General features: G+C 47.2%; 2 protein-coding genes across 11 annotated transcripts in view; one reads left to right on the top strand and one right to left on the bottom strand.

The window, feature by feature from the left end:
- The first annotated feature begins 387 nt into the window (after positions 1 to 387).
- Positions 388 to 1742, top strand: TMEM271 (transmembrane protein 271). Its single transcript, XM_078446402.2, has one exon. It carries the CDS (start codon positions 505 to 507, stop codon positions 1627 to 1629), a length of 1125 nt encoding a protein of 374 aa, XP_078302528.1. The 5' UTR covers positions 388 to 504; the 3' UTR covers positions 1630 to 1742.
- Positions 1743 to 6791: 5049 nt separating this feature from the next.
- The window catches only part of PIGG (phosphatidylinositol glycan anchor biosynthesis class G (EMM blood group)), a 56076-nt gene continuing 41616 nt past the window's right edge, over positions 6792 to 21251 (bottom strand). For 9 of the 10 annotated variants that reach the window (XM_060655606.3, XM_060655603.3, XM_060655605.3 and 6 more), the window contains one exon: positions 18755 to 19944. In XM_060655606.3, coding sequence (XP_060511589.1) covers positions 19731 to 19944 — 214 coding nt within the window. In that variant the 3' untranslated portion in view covers positions 18755 to 19730. Of the gene's footprint in view, positions 7321 to 18754; positions 19945 to 21251 lie in introns of those variants that run through there. The other variant, XM_060655608.3, reaches the window with a different exon arrangement.

The raw sequence follows: 21251 nt of genomic DNA, 5'->3' as shown, positions 1-21251 counted from the left end.
GGGTGGGGGGTAGTGTTCCCAGAGCGGCCGGGAGAGTGGGAGGCAGGCGGAGAGGCGCGAGGGAGGAGGGGGGTCACTTCTCCTTGGGGAGGCGGCAGAGGGGAGTCCTAGGGGCTGCGGGGGTTGAGGGTGGAGAGGGGGGCGGGGGAAGGCGGCGCCTGGGCCGGGCGCACGGGGCGGCGGGTGGGGTGGGGGGAGTGGAGCGTCCAGGGAGGGGCGCCGCGGGCTGGGGAGGGGGCGCGCGCGCCCTGCGGTCCTCCGCGCCGCATCGGTTCCCCGCGCGGGGCCGCGGCGGCGGCGGCGGCGGCGGCGGCGGCGGCGGCGGCGGGAGGCGGAGGATGCGGACTCCGGCGCCGGCGGCGCGGGCCCGGGAGGACGCGGGAGGATGAGGAGGAGGCCGGCGGTCCGGCCGCGCGGCGCCGGGAGGAGGCGCAGGCGGCGGGGGCGGCGGCGGGCGGCGGCGGCGGCGGGCGCGCGGGGTGCGGGCCGGCTCGGGCGCGGAGGATGAAGTGGAGCGTCCGCGGGGCCTGCGCCGCGCTCTCCTCCTGCCTCCTGCTCGCCTGCGCGCTCAGCGCCGCCGCCGTCGGCCTCAAGTGCTTCTCGCTGGGCTCGGAGCTGCGCGGGGAGCCGTTCCGGCTGGGGGCGGCCGCCGGCGCCTTCTACTCGGGGCTGCTGCTGGCCGCCGGCCTTTCGCTGCTCGGCGCCGCCCTGCTCTGCTGCGGGCCCCGGGACGCGCCGCTCGCGGGGTCGGGCCCGGGCTCGGGGCTCGGGGTCCCCGCGGCCGCGGCGGGGGCTCCCGAGGCCGCGCCGGGAGAGCCGGGGGCCGCGGCCGGGCCCTCGGGGCCGGGGAGCAGCCAGAACCTGCTGCTGCTCGGCGTCCTCGTCTTCATGCTCGGGGTCCTCAGCGCCTTCGCGGGCGCCGTGATCGACGGCGACACCGTGTCCCTCGTGGAGCGCAAGTACTCCCACTACTGCCTGCCCCCGCGCGCGTCGGCCCCCGGCCCCGCTGCCGCCGCCGCCGCCGCCGCCCCCGGCCCGGCCCCCGGCGCGCCGCGCGCCCGCAGCACCCTGGACAGCGCCACTTCGGCCAAGTGCCGCCAGCTCAAGGACTACCAGCGCGGCCTGGTGCTCTCCACCGTCTTCAATTCGCTCGAGTGCCTGCTGGGCCTGCTCAGCCTCCTGCTCGTCAAGAACTACCGCGCGTCGCAGGCGCGGCGCGGCCGGCGCGGCCGGCGGAGGGCGGCCCGGGCCCTGGCGCGGCCCCGCGGCGGCCCCGGGCTCCGTGCGCAGCCGCCAGCCTCCCGGGCGCGGCGGGGCCGGCGGGGCCGGCGCGGTCGGCGGCTGCAGCCGCGGCCGAGCGACGCTTCCATCCTGTCCCCGGAGGACTCGGACGTGGCCGCCCCGGGGGACTGCGCTGGCTTCGGGGCGCACCACGCAGTCTCCTACATCAACGTGGGCGTCTTCCACGCGCTCGACGAGGCGGGTGTGGAGGTGTGCTGCGGAGGGCACCCGTCGGTGGAGCTGCCGGGGTACGCGCCCTCGGACCCCGACCTCAACGCCCCCTACCCCTACTGCTGCCGGCAGCCCTGCGAGGCCGCGCGCCCCTGGGAGCCGAGCCGGGCCTGCTGAGCCCCGGGGCCCTCCCCGGAAGGACGGACGGACGGACGGACGGCGCGCCAGCCGGCGCGGGCCTCCCCGGCCGACCACCGCCCGCCGCCCGCGAGCGAGGACCAGGCCTGCCGTGGACATGCCGCGGAGATGCACCTTCAGGGGCGGACTGGCCTCGCGTCGCTGAGGGCCCCTCGCCGAGAGACTGGGCCTCCAGTATTACCATTTCTGTGTCTGGGAGGTTTCTCTTCTTTTCTGTGTCTGTTCGTATCCGGATTCCGTTTTAAAGTTTACAATAAATGTTTCGGGGCTGCCTCGCCCCCATCGCACTTCTCTTTGGCAAAGTCCGGTCCAGGGTGAGAGCTCAGAAAGAGAGGGTGATTTCGCGGGAGGAAGAACCCTCGCCGAGAGGACAGAAGGAGCAGAATGGCAGAAGTGAAAACGCACCCAACAAGCGACACTTTGTACACGGATGTGCCTGCTTTTGTTGATACTTTCTTACTGTAAAGCTCTCCATAAACAGTGAAAATGTTTGGTAAATTTATTGCAATTTAAAATTGGTTAGTTCCTTTATTAAATTAATTGCTATGTTATCGGAGATATTCATCAAATTGGAGTTAGAGGGTGTCGACACACAACCCACTTTGGGGCCAGTGGTTGGATCTGGTCAGACAAACGCTGAGTTGGAGTTTTCTGCTGGGCGGTTGCCTCCATCCAACCTCTTCCTGCAGTTAACTTCCCCTGTGTGTGTACCAGGTCCCAAACGTTTCTTTTTTTGGAAATTGGCGGTGGGGTTTCTACTGCAAAGCTGAGCTTATTTTTGGTTAGTATATATGAACAATCCAATCCTATTTTGGAAAATCACAGTCATAGTTTTTTTCTGGCAAAGATTATTTTCCTGTTGATTAATTCAGTGATCTGGTAATTTTTGCATATTATAGCATTTCATTTAAAATACACCCCTTAAATAGCCTTAACTGATGTGAAGGTCATACTTTTAAATCCTTAGGATGCTTACCCGCACAATATGAAATGTATTCTCGGTGACGGCAAAATACGCTTCCATCCAGTCTGGTGGCCTGGCTGGGAGCCAAGCAGGCTCAGGGTCTCGGGCAAAAGGTAGCACAACCCCACGTGCTGGGATTGTGGCGCCGGGGAGGTGTGCCGATGATTCTTAAGGTGCTTGGAGCAGAATAGTGTAGCGGAAGAGCGGAATGGCCCCACCCTGACCTGAATAGTGTGTGCCCGAGCCAAAGGAGGTAGGGACACACCCAGTGCTCTGCCAGGGGTGAGCACCACACTTTAGGTGATAATGAACAAATAATGTGTAATGCCTTTGCAGCGTAAAGGGGTTCACTTCTGATTGTGGGAAAGTAGCCGGAGTTAGGGATGGAGGTGGAGTTTCCAGGTGCCGGCTCTGGGATAAGACCTCTCCTCAGCTCCACGTTCCTTGCCCAAAGCCACAGTCTCCTGTACTTAGACAATCAGGGCCCCCACCCCAGCTTGGACCTGGCGGGGCTGCCCAGCTGCAGTGGAGGCTGCTGGAGACAGGAGGCCCGGCTTCCATGCAGAGGAGCGGAGGGGACCTGTCGCCGGTCAGCACCTGATCCTTGCCGTGTAACATGGAGATCTCCTTGTTATGTTGATGCTGCCTGAGGAAAGAGGATGATTCACAGCCAAGTTAGTAGGTTCTGAACCACAGGCCTCTTCAGATACTGGTCCATATTCAGCCTCGGGATTCAGCCAGGCTGAGGGCATGGCTCAACTAGTCCCACCGCTGGTCCTCGCAGCCTGGCCCATCACCTGCCCTGGTACCACCAGCCCGATGGTCATCAACCTAAGCAGGAAATGTGATAAGTGGCAGCAAAAGTGGCTTTTAAGATACTTTTCCCCACCTACCTAAGTCAAATCAAGAAGGAATTGCCAGGGGTTTCCTGCTTCCTGAGCAGGGCTGCTCTCCACTCCCGGAGCAGATATCTCATAGGCAGCTGCAGGGCTGACCACCCAGAGCTCACCCAGTGGAGGTGGCTAGGCCACTGTGCACTGGATAGACGGGCACACGGTGGGTTCCTGCAGAAGGCCGCCGGGCAAGGACCACCCCAGCAGAGCAAACACGTGGGCAGCATGGACACAAGACGTCAGACCTCCCAGTACCTTTCTTGTTTTCTGAAGTGTTTCATCTTACATGGTTTGTGCAGCTTAAAATGTCATATGCCTTATGAATCTTTCAAATTTGCAATCCAAATCAGTGACCTCTCTCAACTTTCAGACATTTCTTGAGATGGAACAGAAGGCAGAAGGGGGTGAGGTGGGTGGGGCCAGCACAGGAGCCCGACAGGAGCATCATGCCATCTGGGTGGTCATCTGGCCAGGGCAGCAGGGAGCATCTGGGGTGTGCAGGCAGCTGCTTTTCCCCTGGCAAACTTCTACATGCCCAACGGACTAGATGAGATTTTTAAAGATGCAAGTGTGTCTAACTCCACGGATATTGTCAACTCCACTTTATTGAGGCTGATATAATGATGTGGGATACCAGGGTTTTATTTTTTAGAGTTTATGAGAGGAAATAAAATCAAGTCTCCCCAAACTCACATTGTTCCAAAGATCAGTACTCAGGGAAATGAGTGGAGAATTAGGAAGCTACTGAACCTCCTTCCAGTTAGGAGTGACTTCCTCGGGACCACTCCTGCCCCTGCGGGGCTCCGCCTCGCGGCCCTCACTTCTTATTCACGTCCATTCTACTTCCCGTAAGTTTTAGTTGTTTAAAATGGATTCTTTGTGCTCTAGAAAATAGTGCCAGTTCCTGGAACTTTCCTAAAATGGGTCTTACTCTGCTTCTCAGAATAATAAGTAATGAACGCTTGGCCTGGTGGAGGCCAGATCAAGAGTTTATGATTATGACAAAGTACCGGAATTAAACTAAACACATTTTAGCATTGTTACATGACTTAATGCTGAGTTTGCAAGTTATTATTTTAAACATAAAGATTGTTTACTTTTAAGGGAATAATTTAACTAAGATAACACAGGGGGTAGCCACCAAACAAGGCATGTTTTCTTAGATTGCTAAACAGGCCCTCCCAGGGTTTCAGGCATCTGGGTTTACAGGACTCTCTTTGGTCAGAGGGGGTGTTCTGCCCTTGGCAACACAAATCTGAACCATGCAACTGAAGTTTTGACTGAAAGTCAATTAATCATTTAATTTTAAAAACCAGTCAGATAGTGTTTGTGATGAAGATCAAGCTGCTGGTGATAAAGATTTTACTCCTGGCTGGTGTCAGGACACAGTTCAGGCAGAAGCCTTGAACATGCACACACACACACACACACACACACACACACGTGCGGGTGCGTGAATGCACACACAAGTACAGGCGCACACGAGTGAACATACGTGCACACAAGGACAAATGCACATGCATGCATGTGTAGGAATAAGTGCCCACACGTTCCACGTGTATATGTCTGCACATGCACACACACACTGTGTGGGACATACACACACGCACGCAAGCACACACACATATAGTGCCTCATGAGAAGTGTCTGAGGGCCAGGCCAGCAGCCCTGCCCGGGGTGTCCGGGTCGAATCTGTCTGAGTTGGAGAGGCCCGACTGTAGACTGGCGCGTCCCCTTGCAGCGTAGAGGGTATGCACGCGGTCGGCATGCCGTGGAGGGTACCTGGCGGGTGCAGAGATTCGCGCAGGCCTGCACACTCTGTCACGTGCCGGGGGAAGATAGCGGGGTGACCCCTTACCTGGATGCCTGCACAGCACAGCAAGCCACATCAGAGGTGCTCTGGCATCTGTGCGAGTGCTGTGGGGCAGGCTGACCTCCTAGGTGCCTAGGTGGGTCCGTGTTGTGCCGACACTGCCACGGCTTGGTTGGTGCTGACCTCTTTGGGTCACCTGGAGGTCTACTCGCCCTCTGAGCAAGGGCTGCCTACAGGCCACGCTGTCCCATGGGGCCCTCGAGGTTATTATTACCCTCAAATCACTGCTTTCTCATCAAGAAAGAACATTAATAAATGATAGAGACCATAAGAAAAATGAATTCTGGCATAAAGATATGTACCAACTTTATGTATCTGTGTACCTGTTTTTTATATGAGACAGAGGCCACAGCCTAATGTCAACTGGTTTACTTTCCAGATGATCCAATATCTGCTTAATTTGCCACTCTTTAACACAGTAACAAAACACCAACAAAATGGGAAAAAATTAACCTAGGAAAATAGTATTCATATATTGTCACGTCCCCAATCTGAATTCTCCAAGGACTTCCTGGGGTGGCAGGAGAAAGCCTGATGGTTCCTACCACAGAGCCGTGTTTCTAATAGTTTTCTTAAAATCTCCATGTTTTGAGGGGAATCGATTTACACATGAGAATTTCACCTAGAGAAGCCCTGATCTCTGATTTGCCTTTTCATCTGCCATCTATCCTCAACAGAATGCCAATAATATGTCTTGCCGCTTTAGGGTCAATAAAATCTGTGTGAAAGCACAACACACTCCTTTAAATGTGCCAACGATCCTTTATGCCTTGTCTCTGCATGGCTCTTGTCCTGGCCCTGAAGACTGTGCCTGAGGGTGGCCAGGTCTACCAGGAATGTGCAGAACATGTAAGCGGGTGGACAGAGGCGTCCCTGGCTGCTGGAGGGGTGCCCCACCTCACCTGCCCATCTCCCCAACACTCAGGCCCCAGCTTTGACCTTGTGCACCTGCTGTGGTCCTTACCCTATTCCTAAACCACCAGCCTGATTTCTTTCTTCGCCTCTACTCCTGATGCAACATTTCCCCAAAATGCGGGACAGACTGTGCTGTCCCACTAAGAAACTGGCCTTCAAGAACTGCCCTGTTCCCGAAGGGAAGCAAAATCTCATGGACCCAGCTCAGCCTGACCCCGCAGCCTTCTCTGTGAGCCACCAGGGCCTGGGGACAGTCTGACGGGGGGCTCCTATCTGGTAGGGCCCTTTGAATGAATAGTGTGGCAAACATCAGATCCTGGGTGTGCAGTGGGACAGCAGAACCAGCTGTGGTGCTGACTGGCTGAGGAAGGAGGGTGTGTCTCTGGAGCAAAGTGTGGGGCTGGTAGTGGGGGCCTGGACCACCTCAGGTACCTGGGGCTCAAATTCGTTTCCTGTGGCTTTCGTCACAAAGTACCACAAATTGGGTGGCTTCAAACAGCAAATATTTATTCTCTCATAGTCTGAGATCAAGGTGTTGGAAGGGTTGCTTCCTCCTGGATGCTCTGAGGACTAATCGATTCCAGACCTTTCTCCCGGCCTCTGGTGGATGCTGGTGTTCCTTGGTGCTCCTGGGCTTAGAGACTCATCATTCCAATCTCTGCTTCTGCCTTCGTGCAGCCCTCTCCTCTGTCTCTGGGTTCCCTTCTGTGTGTCTTACAAAGACATTCTCATTGGCTTTAGGGCCCACTCTAATCCAGCGTGATCTGCAAATAAGGCCACGCTCTGTGTGGACCAGAATTTTGGGGGACAAATCTTGAACTCAGTGCAGAGCTCATTTCAGGTTTGTGGTTTGCTCATTCTTTTCTGCAGGAAGCCTTCAAGCCTTTCTGCGCGGGTCTAGCTGCTCAGGACCTCAGAGGACAGGCACTCCCTCCCTGGGACGTGCTGCTGGGGAATAAAGCCGTTGGAGCCCTCATCAGACCATGGGTATTTAGGGAGCTGAATAGATCTTCCAGATGAATATTCTAAAAAAAGCAGAAACATTAAAATTAATTGCCCAAGGGGAAATGCTTTCTGAAAATAAGTTATATTTGGTTTATTTGCAAATATTTTGAGGTAACAGCCACAGTAACTGAATTATTTTGCAAATCCAGACTGGCATATGTCATTCTCTTCTCCGTGTAGGGTTGGGGCAGGAGTGGCTTCAGTGCCTGGGAGGTGGGGAGGGGCTGCCAGTCCTTCTGGGAAACAAAGGCCTCAGGATCCCAGGCTATTCTGAAGGTGACCTTCTCCGTCTGGCAGGAATCCCTGTAGGCCCCTCTACCCCAGGGCATTTGCAGGACATTGGGTCAGCCTCCATCTTGTTCATCTTAGGAGCTTTCTTTCTGCCTGCTCTCTCACCTCCCAGCCTCTGTAAGAGTGCCCGTCCCCTGTCCCCCAACCCTGTGTCCTCTTGTCCTGGCTCAGCTGGGACATCACCTTTGCTGAGACCTCCCTTGATTCCCCTGCAGGACAGCGTCTGCTCTGTATTCCCCCTTCTTGTCCCCGGGGGCGTGCCCCTGAGGGTCCCTCTTGCCTATTTGGTGTAACTCAGGTTATTTTTCCCTAAGTGCGTTACTTTGGTTCTCCACGGTGGAGCCACTCCCAGCATGAGCTCTGCCCACCACTTGCCGCCTCCCTCACCTCTTCCGACCCAGTCCAGCCTGAGGCTGGGGGAAAGAAGGCCCCGCCAGCTGCCGGACGTCTTGTCCTCACTTGCCCAACCAACAAGCATTTATAAAGACTGCAGGCCAGCCCCCGGGATTCCAAGGGTCCGTCCATGCACACTATAAAGTATTGTTTTTGGATATTTTCAAACTTCACCTGGGCACACACCATCATCTTTGTCGGCGGCCTGGGCACCGCCTGATCGATGGCTAATTTGTATGGAGTGCTTGGCATGGGCCAGGCACTTTGGTTTCACTGCCTCCTTTAATCTTGAAAACGATGGCTTTACAGGTGGGAAAGCTGAGACTTGGGGAACTCGGTTCTGTGCCCAGGTTAGAGCCGGCGTGAGAACTGCCATCTGAACTCAGTCCAGCCGCAAGGCAGGACCAATTTTCTGTTTCTAAGCAGCATTTGTGGGAGTTTTGTAAACCCAGGCACAGGGTGGGTAGTGTGACAATCTCCATGTCCCTTCTGACCCCTGGGTGCTTATAACCAGCCACCTGCTCACGTCCCTCTTCCGGGTCCCTGAGGACCCTGAACTCAGCCTTTGCCACAAATTTCACATCTTCCCCTTCTTGGCTGAGTGACTCCCATCACCCACCCCCGGAATCCTGTCCTACATGCCCTGTACACACCCACCTCCGAGCTCTTCAACTCAGCACTCTGCTAACTCACCTCATTCAGTGTTTCATTCAACAACTGTCAGCTGGGCCAGATGCTGGGGGTTCCAGAGGGTGCCCCACACTCCCTAACTGCCACTCACCCTGATTCAAGTGCCTGTGCTTGCTCTTGGGAGAACTGGAGGGCAAAGAGATTTTACATTCTTTTTTTTTTTTTTCCACGCTAAGTACAGAAATCTGTATGTATTTTATACATAGAGCACATCTCAGTTTGGACCAGCTGCATTCCAAATGCCCAGTAGCTGCGTGTGGAGAGTCTTAGAGCAGCCTCTCGCATGCTTCTTTTATTTTGATTGAGGAAAATGTTAGACACAAAGCGTTGCATATAAAGAACACACACGTATCAGCATTGAGATTCAGTGTGCGCTGCTAGGAAACGTCAAACTAAAACCCCAAATTTTAAGATTTTAAAGTGTTGTTTCCCATGTTTGGTCCACATTTCTCTTTTACTCTTAAATATATACAGGTAACATCTATTAACCGTAATGTATTACAGGAGCAGCCAGAGCCTCCGCCTCGTCTTTCTGGCCACACTTCACTCAAGCTGGTTACGGCCATTGCCATATTTTTGTCCTTCTACCACAAAAGTGTGTGTCCACGCACAGGATACAGTACTGTTTTTGTATGCTTTTAAACTGTACATGATGGTATCATACTATATTTGATCTTCCCGTAATATGCTTTCTTGCACTCAGCATTATGTGTCTGAGATTGATCTGTGGTTCTCCCTGTGCCTGCGGCATATTTCCTCTGACACATTGTGTCCCACTGATTCCACTGTGCGGACAAGTGGCAGTAAGTCACCCCTGGATCATGTCCTTTCTCACTTTCATAGTCCACAGGGCAAGGAAAATGCTTTACCTGTCTTCCTGTTTCCGTAGGTCCCACACCCATGTGTGATTGCACCGTGTGGTGTGGAGATGGGGGTTCAGAGAGTTATAGCCCCCAGCAGCACACAGCCCCAGGTCCCCATCTCAGCACCCCTTCGCTTTGTCTTCTCCTTTTTTGTTGGGAAAAGGCGTCTCCGTGTCCTCACTTGCATTTCCACTCTTACTAGAGAGGTGTCTGTACTGATTGTTCAGTGCCTTCTTCTGCGTTGTTCTTGGCCCTTTCTACATGCATATTAGATGAGACTGTCGCTTGGCATGCAGAGCCTTGCTGGGGTGCGGAACGAAACCACACTGGATTTTCATGTTAATCTGGGTGAATGCCACCCCAACAATTGTGAGCCCCTTCATCCATCCTTGAGTAAGTCTCTCTCTTCACTTGTTTGGGTCTTCCTATATGTTTGTCAATAAATCTCCATATTTTTGTCTGTAAATACCTTGCATGACTTGTGTCAGATTTTCCCTGAGATGCATTTCAAGTTTTGTGGTTATTGTCAATGCTGTCTTTTTGAAAACTATGTTATCTACTTGTTTGGTTTAAAGACTATCACTGATCTTGTATACAGATTTTGTACCCAGCAACATTGCAAACATTTCTTTTCAGTTCTAATAACCTATTTCCAATATCATCTGTGATTATTGATGGTTTTGTTTCTTGTTCTCCAAACCCTCTGCCATGTTTTCTGGCCCGAGTGTCCCCTCTCCTCTCCCCTCCCTCTCCCTCCCTCCTCTTCCCCCCACCTCTCTCTCTCTCTCTCTTTTCTTTCTTTCTTTCTTTCTTCTCTTTCTTTTCTTTTCTTTTTTTAGAAAGAAGCTTTTTGTTGTTTATTGGGGGAGGGGTGGAGAGAGAGAGAGAAAGACAGAGAGAGAGACAGAGAGAATCCCAAGCAGGCTCCATGCTGTCAGCACAGAGCCTGATGTAGGGTTCAATCTCATGACTGTGAAAACATGACCTGAGCCAAAATCAAGAGCCCGATGCTTAACCACCTGAGCCTCCCAGGCGCCCCCCACCACCCAAGTGTTCTTTCTAAGATCTCCAACACAAACTTGAATAGAGGTGGGGATGACAGGACTGAAGTCATTAAGTATGGGGCTTGTCTGGGCTCTTGGTAGATATCTTTTAATATTTTAAGCATGTTTTCTTCTATGTTTAGTTTAGTTTTGTATAAATTGGTATTGAATTCCATCAGTGCTTTTCTCTCATCATCATAGTCATTTATTTTCTCGATTAATCTGTTACTGTGGTAAATTACACTCATCTATATTTCAATGTTAAATCAAACTAATAATGCATCATTTCAGTCAGTTTTACTATCGTTTTGCCCTCCTACTCTGTATTTCCACCCCCATAAGCAGCCCTTTCTTTGGTAATATGCTTCTGTATTTATGGGAAACAATGAGTACACTGCTATTCTGATTATTTCCATTTTGGGTGTGATTACTGACTTCTTATTACTGAACTTTGGGATAGACTCCTGGAACTCCCAACTCAATGCATGACCTTTTCTCTTCACAATGCCAATAGTTCTGGATTTTTTTTTTCCCAAAATCAGTATTCTACTTTATTAAGATCATAAACATCATCCACTGGTGAAGTATACAGTGTTCCATGACCTCATTATCTTTCTTGTTTTCCTTGAAATTAACAACGGACGTTTTCCATGAACCTGTGGCCAACTCATCCCCAGCTTTTGACAAAAATGAAAACATGATGTTCATGTGTCCAAACATGCCAAGTAATCCAGGATTTCTTTTCATATAGGCCTCCCTTCCCGGGTCCTCACCCTCTCCTGACATGGGCTCTGTGGGTCTCTGCACAACCAATATTAGGGATCTCACCCTGCTCCTCTCAGATCCCTGCATGTAGCTGCACACTGTGTCCCAAGATCTTCATGGCAGGAAGTGGAGCTGAATTCTCGTGAAGTGACACTGGCCAGTTACAGATGTTTATAGCAGCTTTATTCATAATTGCCAAAACTTGGAAGCAACCAAGAGTGCTTTCAGTAGGCGAATGGATAAAGAAACTGGTGCCTCCAGACAATGGAGTATTATTCAGCACTAAAAAGAAATGAGCTAAACCATGAGAAGATATGGAGAAACTTTAAATGCATATTGCTAAGTGAAAGAAGCCAGTCTGTAAAGGCTACATACTGTATTATTCCAATTGTGTGACATTCTGGAAAAGGAAAACTATGGAGACAGTAAAAAGATCAGTGGTTTCCAGGGTTTTGGGGAGGGAGGGATGAATGTGCGGAGCACAGTGGATTTTTAGGGCAGTAAAATTATTCTATATAATGATAAATGATATAATGGTGGATTCATGTCATTACACATTTCTCAGAACTAATAAAATATTCAAGACAAAGAGTGAACCCTAATGTAAACTGTAGACTTTAGCTAATAATAATGTATCAACATTGGCTCACCAATTATAACAAGTGTACCTCACTACTGGAAGATGTTAATAGAGGAAACTATGTGTGGGGGAGTGTAATATGAGAACTCCCTGCACTTTCCAATGAATTTTTCTGTACACTCAGAACTATTCTAAAAGATAGTGCCAGTCATTTTTTAAAAAATAAAAGACAATGGTGAAGATAAAATGTACTACTAAAAACTATTAAATTAATTCAAAGGCAAGAAAGAAATAGAATAACAGTGACAAAAAGGAAAACAAATAGAGAACTTACAGCTCTACATCCAACCTACAAATAACTACATTCAATGTAAATGGCCTAAATATTCCAAATTAAAAGGCAGAGATTGTTAGACTGGATAGAAGAGCAGGACCTAAGTTTTGCGTTTATAAGAGCCTTCGATACATTTTTAATACAAACACAGTAGATTGAAATCAAAATGGAGGAGAAGTTATATGCAAACACTAATCAAAAGAAAGTTGGAGTGGCAGTATTAATATCAGATAAAATAGACTTTAAGACAGAGTATTACCAGAGATAAAGAGGTATATTTCATAATGATATAAAGTAAATATATCAGGAAGATATAACAAATATCAATGTATACATGTCTAATAACAGGTTCAAAAGTCATTTAAAATTTTTAGGGGCGCCTGTGTGGCTCAGTCGGTTAAGCCTCCGACTTCGACTCAGGTCATGATCTCACGGTTTGTGGGTTTGAGTCCCACGTCAGGCTCTGTGCTGACAGCTCAGAGCCTGTGTCAGACCCTGCCTCAGATTCTGTGTCTCCCTCTCTCTCTGTCCCTCCCCTGCTTGTTCTCTGTCAAAAGTAAATAAACATTTTAAAAATTTATTAAAAAAATAAAAGTTATTTAAAAATTTTTCTTATTGAAGTGTAGTTGACATACGTTACATTAGTTTTACATGTACAAGATAGTGATTCAACAATTAATAATTATGTAATGTTAACAGTAAGTATCACCATCTGTCACTGGATGTTATTATATTGACTATATTCCCTATGCTGTACTTTTCATCCCCTTGACCTCTTTATTTTATAACTGGGAGTTTGTACTCTTAATCTCCTTCACTTATTTGACACACCCCTACACCAACCCCTCTCCCACCCTGACAACCTCCAGTTTGTTCTCTGTATTTATGAGTCTGTTTCTGTTTTTGTTGTTTTGTTTTTTAGATTCTGCATATGAAGTCATATGGTATTTGTCTTTCTTTGTCTAGCTTATTTCACTTAGTAACCCGTAGGCCATAAATAACAGAATTTCATTCTTTTTATGTCTGAGTAATATTTCATTGTGTATATATACCACATCTTTTTTTTATTAATATGAAATTTATTGTCAAATTGGTTTCCATACAACACCCAGTGCTCATCCCAACAGGTGCCCTCCTCAATGCCAATCACCCACTTTCCCCTCTCCCCTACCCCCCCGTCAACCTTCAGTTTGCTCTCAGTTTTTAAGAGTCTCTTATGGTTTGGCTCCCTCCCTCTCTAACCTTTTTTTTCCCTTCCCCTCCCCCATGGTCTTCTGTTAAGTTTCTCAGGATCCACATAAGAGTGAAAACATATGGTATCTGTCTTTCTCTGTATGACTTATTTCACTTAGCATAACACTCTCCAGTTCCATCCACGTTGCTACAAAAGGCCATATTTCATTCTTTCTCATTGCCAAGTAGTATTCCATTGTGTATATAAACCACGATTTCTTTATCCATTCGTCAGTTGATGGACATTTAGGCTCTTTCCATAATTTGGCTATTGTTGAGAGTGCTGCTATAAACATTGGGGTACAAGTGCCCCTATGCGTCAGCACTCCTGTATCCCTTGAGTAAATTCCTAGCAGAGCTATTGCCGGGTCATAGGGTAGATCTATTTTTAATTTTTTGAGGAACTTCCACACTGTTTTCCAGAGTGGCTGCACCAGTTTGCATTCCCACCAACAGTGCAAGAGGGTTCCCGTTTCTCCACATCCTCTCCAGCATCTATAGTCTCCTGTTTTGTTCATTTTAGCCACTCTGACTAGCATGAGGTGTATACCACATCTTCTTTATCCATTCATCTATCAACGGACATTTAGGTTGCTTCCATATCTGGGCTATTGCAAATAAACTGCAATAAACATAGGGGTGCATATATCTTTTTGAATTAGTTTTTTGTTTTTGTTGTGTAATACCCTGTAGTGGAATTACTGGATCATACAGTATTTGTTTTTAATTTTTTGAGGAAACCCCATATTTTCCACAGTGGTTGCATCAATTATCAATCCCACCACTAGTGCATGAGAACTCCCTTTTCTCCACATCCTCGCCAACACTTGTTATTTCTTGTGTTTTTGATTTTAGCCATTGTGACCGGTGTGAGGCAATATCTCACTGTGGTTTTGATTTGCATTTCCCTGATGATTAGCGATGTTGAACATCTTCTCACGTGTCTGTTGGCCATCTGTATTTGTGTTTTGCAAAAACATCTGTTCAAGCCCACTGCCCATTTTAAAACCTTTTTTTTCTTTTTTTGGATTGAGTTGTATGATTCTTTATACCTTTTGGATGTTGATCCTTTATCAGATATATCATTTGTAAATATCTTTTCCCATTCAGTAGCTTGCCTTTTTGTTTGTTGATGGTTTACTTTGCTATGCAAAATGCTTTAGTTTGGTGCAGTCCCTACAATTTATTTTTGCTTTTGTTTCTTTTGCCTGAGAAGACATAACCAGAGAAAACGTTGCTACAGTTGATAAATTACTGTCAATGTTTTCATCTGGGAATTTTATGGTTTTAGGTCTCATAATCAGGTTTTAAATCCATTTTGGGTTTATTTTTGTGTATGGTGTATGGAAGTGGTCCCATGTCATTCTTTTGCATGTAGCTGTCCGGTTTTCCCAATTCCATCTATTAAGAGACTGTCTTTTCCCCATTGTATATTCTTGCCTCATTTGTGATAGATTGACCATATAAGCTTGAGTTTATTTCTGGGTTCTCTAGCCTGTTCCATTGATCTATGTGTCTGTTTCTGTGCCAGTACCATACTCTTTTGATTATTATAAATTTGTAATGTATCTGGCAATCTGGGATTGTGATATGTCAGCTTTGGTCTTTCTTAAAATGCTTTGGCTGTTTGAGGTCCTTTGTGGTTCTATACACATGTGAGGATTATTTGTTCTAGTATTGTGAAAAATGCAATTGATATTTTGATAGGAATTGCATTAAATACGTAGATTTTTGGGGACAGATAATATGAACATTTTGACAGTATTATTTTGATCCATGAGCATGGTATATCTTTTCATTTGTGTTTTTACTTTCTTTTATCAATGTCTTACAATTCTTAGAGTACAGGTCTTTCACCTCCCTTGCTAAATTTACTTGTAGGTGTTTAACTTTAAAAAAAAAATTTTTTTTAACATTTATTTATTTTTGAGACAGAGAGAGACAGAGCATGAACAGGGGAGGAGCAGAGAGAGAGGGAGACACAGAATCTGAAACAGGCTCCAGGCTCTGAGCTGTCAGCACAGAGCCCAATGTGGGGCTCGAACTCACCGACCGTGAGATCATGACCTGAGCCGAAGTCGGACGCTCAACCGACCAAGCCACCCAGGCGCCCCGGTGTTTAACTTTTTTGTGTGCAGTTGGAAATGGAACTGTTTTCTTAATGTATCTTTTTTGCTACCTCATTATTGCATAGAAATGCAAAATACATGAAGCAAAAACTAACAGATCTAAGAGAGAAACACATAGATCCACAATCATAGTTAGAAATTGTAGCTATCCTCTCAGTAATTGAAAGAATAAGTAGACAAATCAGTAAGGATGTAGAAGGTCTGGCTGACAACTACTTTGACCTAGTCAACAGGTATAAGATATCACACTAAATGATTGCTGAAACTACAGTTTTTCTTCTTTTCCTATTGCACATGGAATCAAGATGGACCAACTACTAGGCCAAAAAGTGAAGCAGGAAATATTTCAAACTGGATTATAATACAAATGCAGCATATGAAATTTTGTAAATACAGTGAAAATAAACCTTACAGAGAAATTTATAGCTTTAAATGTTTATTTTGGAGAGGTAAAAAGGCTTAAAATGATTTTAAGTTTCTATTTTTAAAATCTAGGAGAAAAGACACAGAGCAACTGTTGTTCATAAGCATATTAACTATTTGATGGCCAGGAACCAATTTTTAAAAAAAAAAAATTTTTTTTTTAACGTTTATTTATTTTTGAGACAGAGAGAGACAGAGCATGAACAGGGGAGGAGCAGAGAGAGAGGGAGACACAGAATCTGAAACAGGCTCCAGGCTCTGAGCTGTCAGCACAGAGCCCGATGCGGGGCTCGAACTCACGGACTGTGAGATCATGACCTGAGCCGAAGTCAGACGCTTAACCGACCGAGCCACCCAGGCGCCCCGGCCAGGAACCAATTTTAAGCATCTTGTATCTTAACATGATAGCAAATGTAGACACTTTGCTATATGTAGCTACATTTTAGGAAACTGATTGGGGGCTTGAGTATGATATGAATTGCATCCTCATGGTTTTCTGTTTAAAATAATGGAAAATAGATCCCCAGTTACTGTTTTAGCATGAAACAATGGATTTTCAGAATGGATTATTAAGTGGGAAATGACCTGTAACTAGAAAAAAAATTTTTAGAAAGTGATAAAAAAAATCTTAAAATATTTGTAAATTAAATATTAAGTATCTGTACATTAAGAAACACTCTCCCATCAAAAGGACAAGAAATAGGGGCACCTGGGTGGCTCAGTCAGTTAAGCAACTGACTTCGGTTCAGGTCACGATCCCTCTGTTTGTGGGTTTGAGCCCCACGTTGGGCTCTGTGCTGACAGCTCTGAGCCTGGAGCCTGCTTCAGATTCTGTGTCTCCCTTGCTCTCTGCCCCTCTCCTGCTCATGCTGTCTCTCTTTCTCTCTCTCAAAAAAATAAACATTAAAAAATTATTTAAAAGGACAAGAAATAACAAAGGCGTTCATGAGGATGTGGAGAAAAGCAGCCCTTGTGCATTGTTGGTGGGAATGTAAATTGGTGTGGCCGCTATGGAAACAATATGGAGGTTCCTCAAAAAACTAAAAATAGAACAACCATATAATCCAACAATTGCACTTCTGAGTATTTATCTGAGGGAAATAAAAACACTAACTCAAAAAGATACCTGTACCTCCAGATTCATAGCAGCATTATTTACAATAGCCAAGATATGAAGACAAACTAAGTGCCCATTGATGGATGAATGGATAAAGAAAACATGGCATATATTGTACACACACACACACACACACACAATATTGCCATACGCGACAACATAGATGGATCTTGAGGGCATTATGCTAAGTGAAATAACTCAGAGAGAGACAAATCCTGTATGATCTCTCTTATATATGGGATCCCAAACAAACAAAACCAAAGCTCATAGATACAGAAAACGAATTGGGGGTTGCTAGAGGCGGGGAATGGGGGTGGATGAAGGGGGTCAAGAGGTATAAACTTTCAGTTATAAAATAAATCCTGGGGATATAATGTGCAGCATGATGATTATAGTTTAAGATATATTTAATTTTTTAAAATGTTTATTTTTGAGAGAGAGATAGAGCGTGAGCAGGGGAGGGGCAGAGAGAGAGGCAGACACAGAATCCAAAGCAGGCTCCGGGTTCTGAGCTGTCAGCACAGAGCCTGATGTGGGGCTTGAACCCACGAACTGCGAGATCGTGACCTGAGCTGAAGTCGGACACTTGACTGAGCCACCCAGGCGCCCCTAGATATTATATATTTTAAAGTTGCTATGAGAGTAGATCTTAAGAGCTCTTATCACAAGAAAAAAATTGTAATTCTGTGTGGTGATGGATGTTAACTAGATTGATTGAGTTGACCATTTTGGAATATATACAAATATCAAATCATTGTGTAAGTTAAAATGCATGAGTTGGAAAACTTGTATCTGCCATTGTGAGCTTTCGCTGTGTGAAGAGGTCTCTCTCTTTTTTTTAACATTTATTTATATTTGAGAGAGAGAGAGAGAGAGAGAGAGAGACAGAGTGTGAGTGGGGGAGGGGCACAGAAAGAGGGAGACAGAATCTGAAGCAGGTTCCAGGCTCCTAGCTGTCAGCACAGAGCCCGATGTGGGGCTCGAACCCACAAACAGTGAGATCATGACCTGAGCCAAAGTCGGTCGCTCAACCGACTGCGCCAACCCAGGTGCCCCAAGATGTTTCTTTAAAAAATGTTTTTCTTTAATGTTCACTTATTTTTGAGAGCGTGCGAGAGAGACAGAGACAGAGCATGAGTGGGGAGGGGCAGAGAGAGAAAGGCACACAGAATCTGAAGCAGGGTCCAGGCTCTGAGCTGTCAGCACAGAGCCCGACGTGGGGGGACTCAAACTCACAAACCATGAGATCATGACCTGAGCCAAAGTCAGATGCTTAAACAACTGAGCCACCCAGGTGCCCCTGATCAGTGAATTTTAATAAACTGGAGCAGAGAATTTCACTGACACAGTTTCAGATTCCACATTGCAACTAATCTTTAATTTTTGTAAGTTTATTTATTTTGAGAGACAGAGACAGTGCAAGTGGGGGAGGGGCGGAGGAAGAGGGAGACAGAGAGTCCCAAGCAGGTTCTGCACTGTAAGCATGGAGCCTGATGCGGGGCTTGAATTCACAAAACCATGAGATCACGAACGACCTGAGCCGAAACCGAGAATTGGACGCTTAACTGACTGAGCCACCCAGGCACTGCAATCTTTGCTTTTATAAAATAACTTTTATTTTAAAATAGTCTAAATCTCACAAGTTGCAAAAATAGTACAGAAAGCTCCACATACAGTTCACCCAGCTCCCCCAACTATCTCTTACACAGACCCAGAACTTCTCAACCAGGTAATTGCTAACTCAGGTGCAGACCTTAATAGGGCTTCACCTGTTTTACATGCACTTGCTTTTTCTCCAGTTAACCTTTAAGAAACCATTGTTTGTCGAATTTTAATGGAGTCTGAAAAAGAACATCCACAAGGATTAGAAAAAGAATACTCCTCCTCCCTTTCCCAACCATGTATTTGTGTGACTACTTCAACCAAACACACATATCACAACAGAATGATTGCAGAATCTAACCATCAGACGCTACAGAGATTTGCAAAAACGTAAAACAATGCCACTCTCCTCAGTACGTATTTTTCTTTTGGAAAAAAATAGTTACTTTTCTTAAAAATATGCTATGTTAACATGGACTGAATTTACATCTTTATTTTCAATGACTAGGTTTTGAATGTCTTCATGTTGATAGATGAAACCCACCCATGATAACCGAAGCTCCCCGAGACCTCCAGTGTCTTCTAGGGTAGCGAAGGGTCTGAGCTCTGTGAGGTAAACGCCGGCAGTGGGTAAGCCTCCTCCCACAGACTTCCCGGGCTCTCTTAAGTCCACACGACGCCACAATAACACATACGTTTGAGTCAGAGGAAATTAGAAGTTCAGAAGTTTATGGAGTTACTGTCAACAAGGGAACATGATTCATATCCAAACTATTTTAAAGTGACCTTTCAAATCACTTACTATTTGATCTAAATTCAAGTATAGCAGTGAAAGAAACTGAAGCTATTCATCAACTCTGTAGAATTCACAATATTTTTAAGAATGTTCTCGCATTTAAACAGATTTTTTTCACTACTCAAATGCATGAAGTGAATGGACTTTAAAAATATATTGTTCTCCCAGTGCCTATGACTTTGTGTTGGTTTGATCCATGGCTGTGAAGAACACACAGATGGCAGCTGTGATGAGGATGTGCATTCCCTCATAAAGAAGTTTTGGAGAAAACACACTCCATATAAATAAATGGTAACGCAGGGATGTCACCAAAATGATATATGCAGAAACTGGAAAAGAACAGATCAGTGCGTAGCAGAAGCAAGCATGACTCAGTGCAGAACCACTGTTAATAAAAAGGGAAATATGTATTAGTATCTGCCACTTCCGCCTCATATAAGGCATGAACATAAAAGCAAACGAGATTTTTACTTTGAAAATGACCATGGTAATTCTTGTTCCCGGCCCTCCACCCCCACCCCGCCCTCCCAGTCTGGATCTGGTCAGTCTGATGGGTAGGAGCTTGCCTGAGGGGACAACCGCTGCAGGTGGCTAACCTGTCCCTCTCCAGTGTCACAATCTGCAAGAATGGTTTTGAAAAGTGCCCTCCAGCTTTCGCAGTCATGTTTAAGAATTATGTGCATGTACTACTATACAGCACAAATATTACGAAACACACTGAAAAGAAAATCCCGCTGGATGAGATACAAGTTTTGAGCTCTGCTTTGTGCTGCCCAGTGAAGCATCTGGTTGGTGTGGTCTGGGGACACTGGCCTGCGAGTGTTTGCTAAGCAAACGAACCGCGAAGAACATGCCCAAACATGAAACAGCCCTCAAAGCACATGCTCAGGTCGTGATCTCACGGTCTGTGAGCTCGAGTCCCACGTTGGGCTCTGCGCTGACAGCGTGGAGCCTTCCTTGGGATTCTCTGTCTCCCCCTCTCTCTCCCCCTCCCCCACCGTCTTAAAAATAAATAAATAAACATTAAAAAAAAGAAGACAAGTTTTAGTTCTGACGCCTCCCCTCAAACACTGCAATGAGTGTCAGTGGCTTTTCTGTGGTCAGTCTATGCCACGCATCACCGCTGCCCACTCTTCCTGAAGTGTGGCCTTCATCACACACACAGCTATCTTCACTGGGCAGGACTCACATCAGCAGTGCTTCGTATGGGGATATGGACATGGGCCTGGGATTACTGGACTTCCAGGTGGGGAGCAAGCACACCCACCGGAGTAGATGCTCTGTGTGCTTAGGGGAGTCTTGGGGTGTCATGCTCATACTGGGAAGGGTCTGGACATGAAAGGTGAGCAATGAGTTCTGTGTAGAGCAAAGGCTGGAGTGAGTGTGTGCACATATGTGCTCCACAAAGGGGCTCCCTGGGCCTGTCGACCAGGCACAACTATCTGGTGCCATCTAAGATTCCCCCCAGTGTGCTCACTGTCCAGTGAGAGGAGCCAAACAGTCACTCAAGGGCCAAAGGATGCCTGGCCCCTCATGCTCACAGTTCTTGTCCCCTTCTGTGCCCTCACCTTGCCCTAACTGGTTCTCCATCTTGGGCCTTGGTGCCCATCCTTCCTTCCTGCCGCATTCTCCAGCTGCCCCATCATCCCCGGCAGGCAACATACTCTTTCTGCTTCTACTTGCGTGCCATCC

Source organism: Panthera onca, chromosome B1 (assembly GCF_046562875.1).
Source record: "Panthera onca isolate mPanOnc1 chromosome B1, mPanOnc1 haplotype 2, whole genome shotgun sequence".
NCBI lineage: Eukaryota > Metazoa > Chordata > Mammalia > Carnivora > Felidae > Panthera > Panthera onca.
Note: the sequence above shows the minus strand (reverse complement) of the source record. Positions and strands in the feature narration are given on the sequence as shown.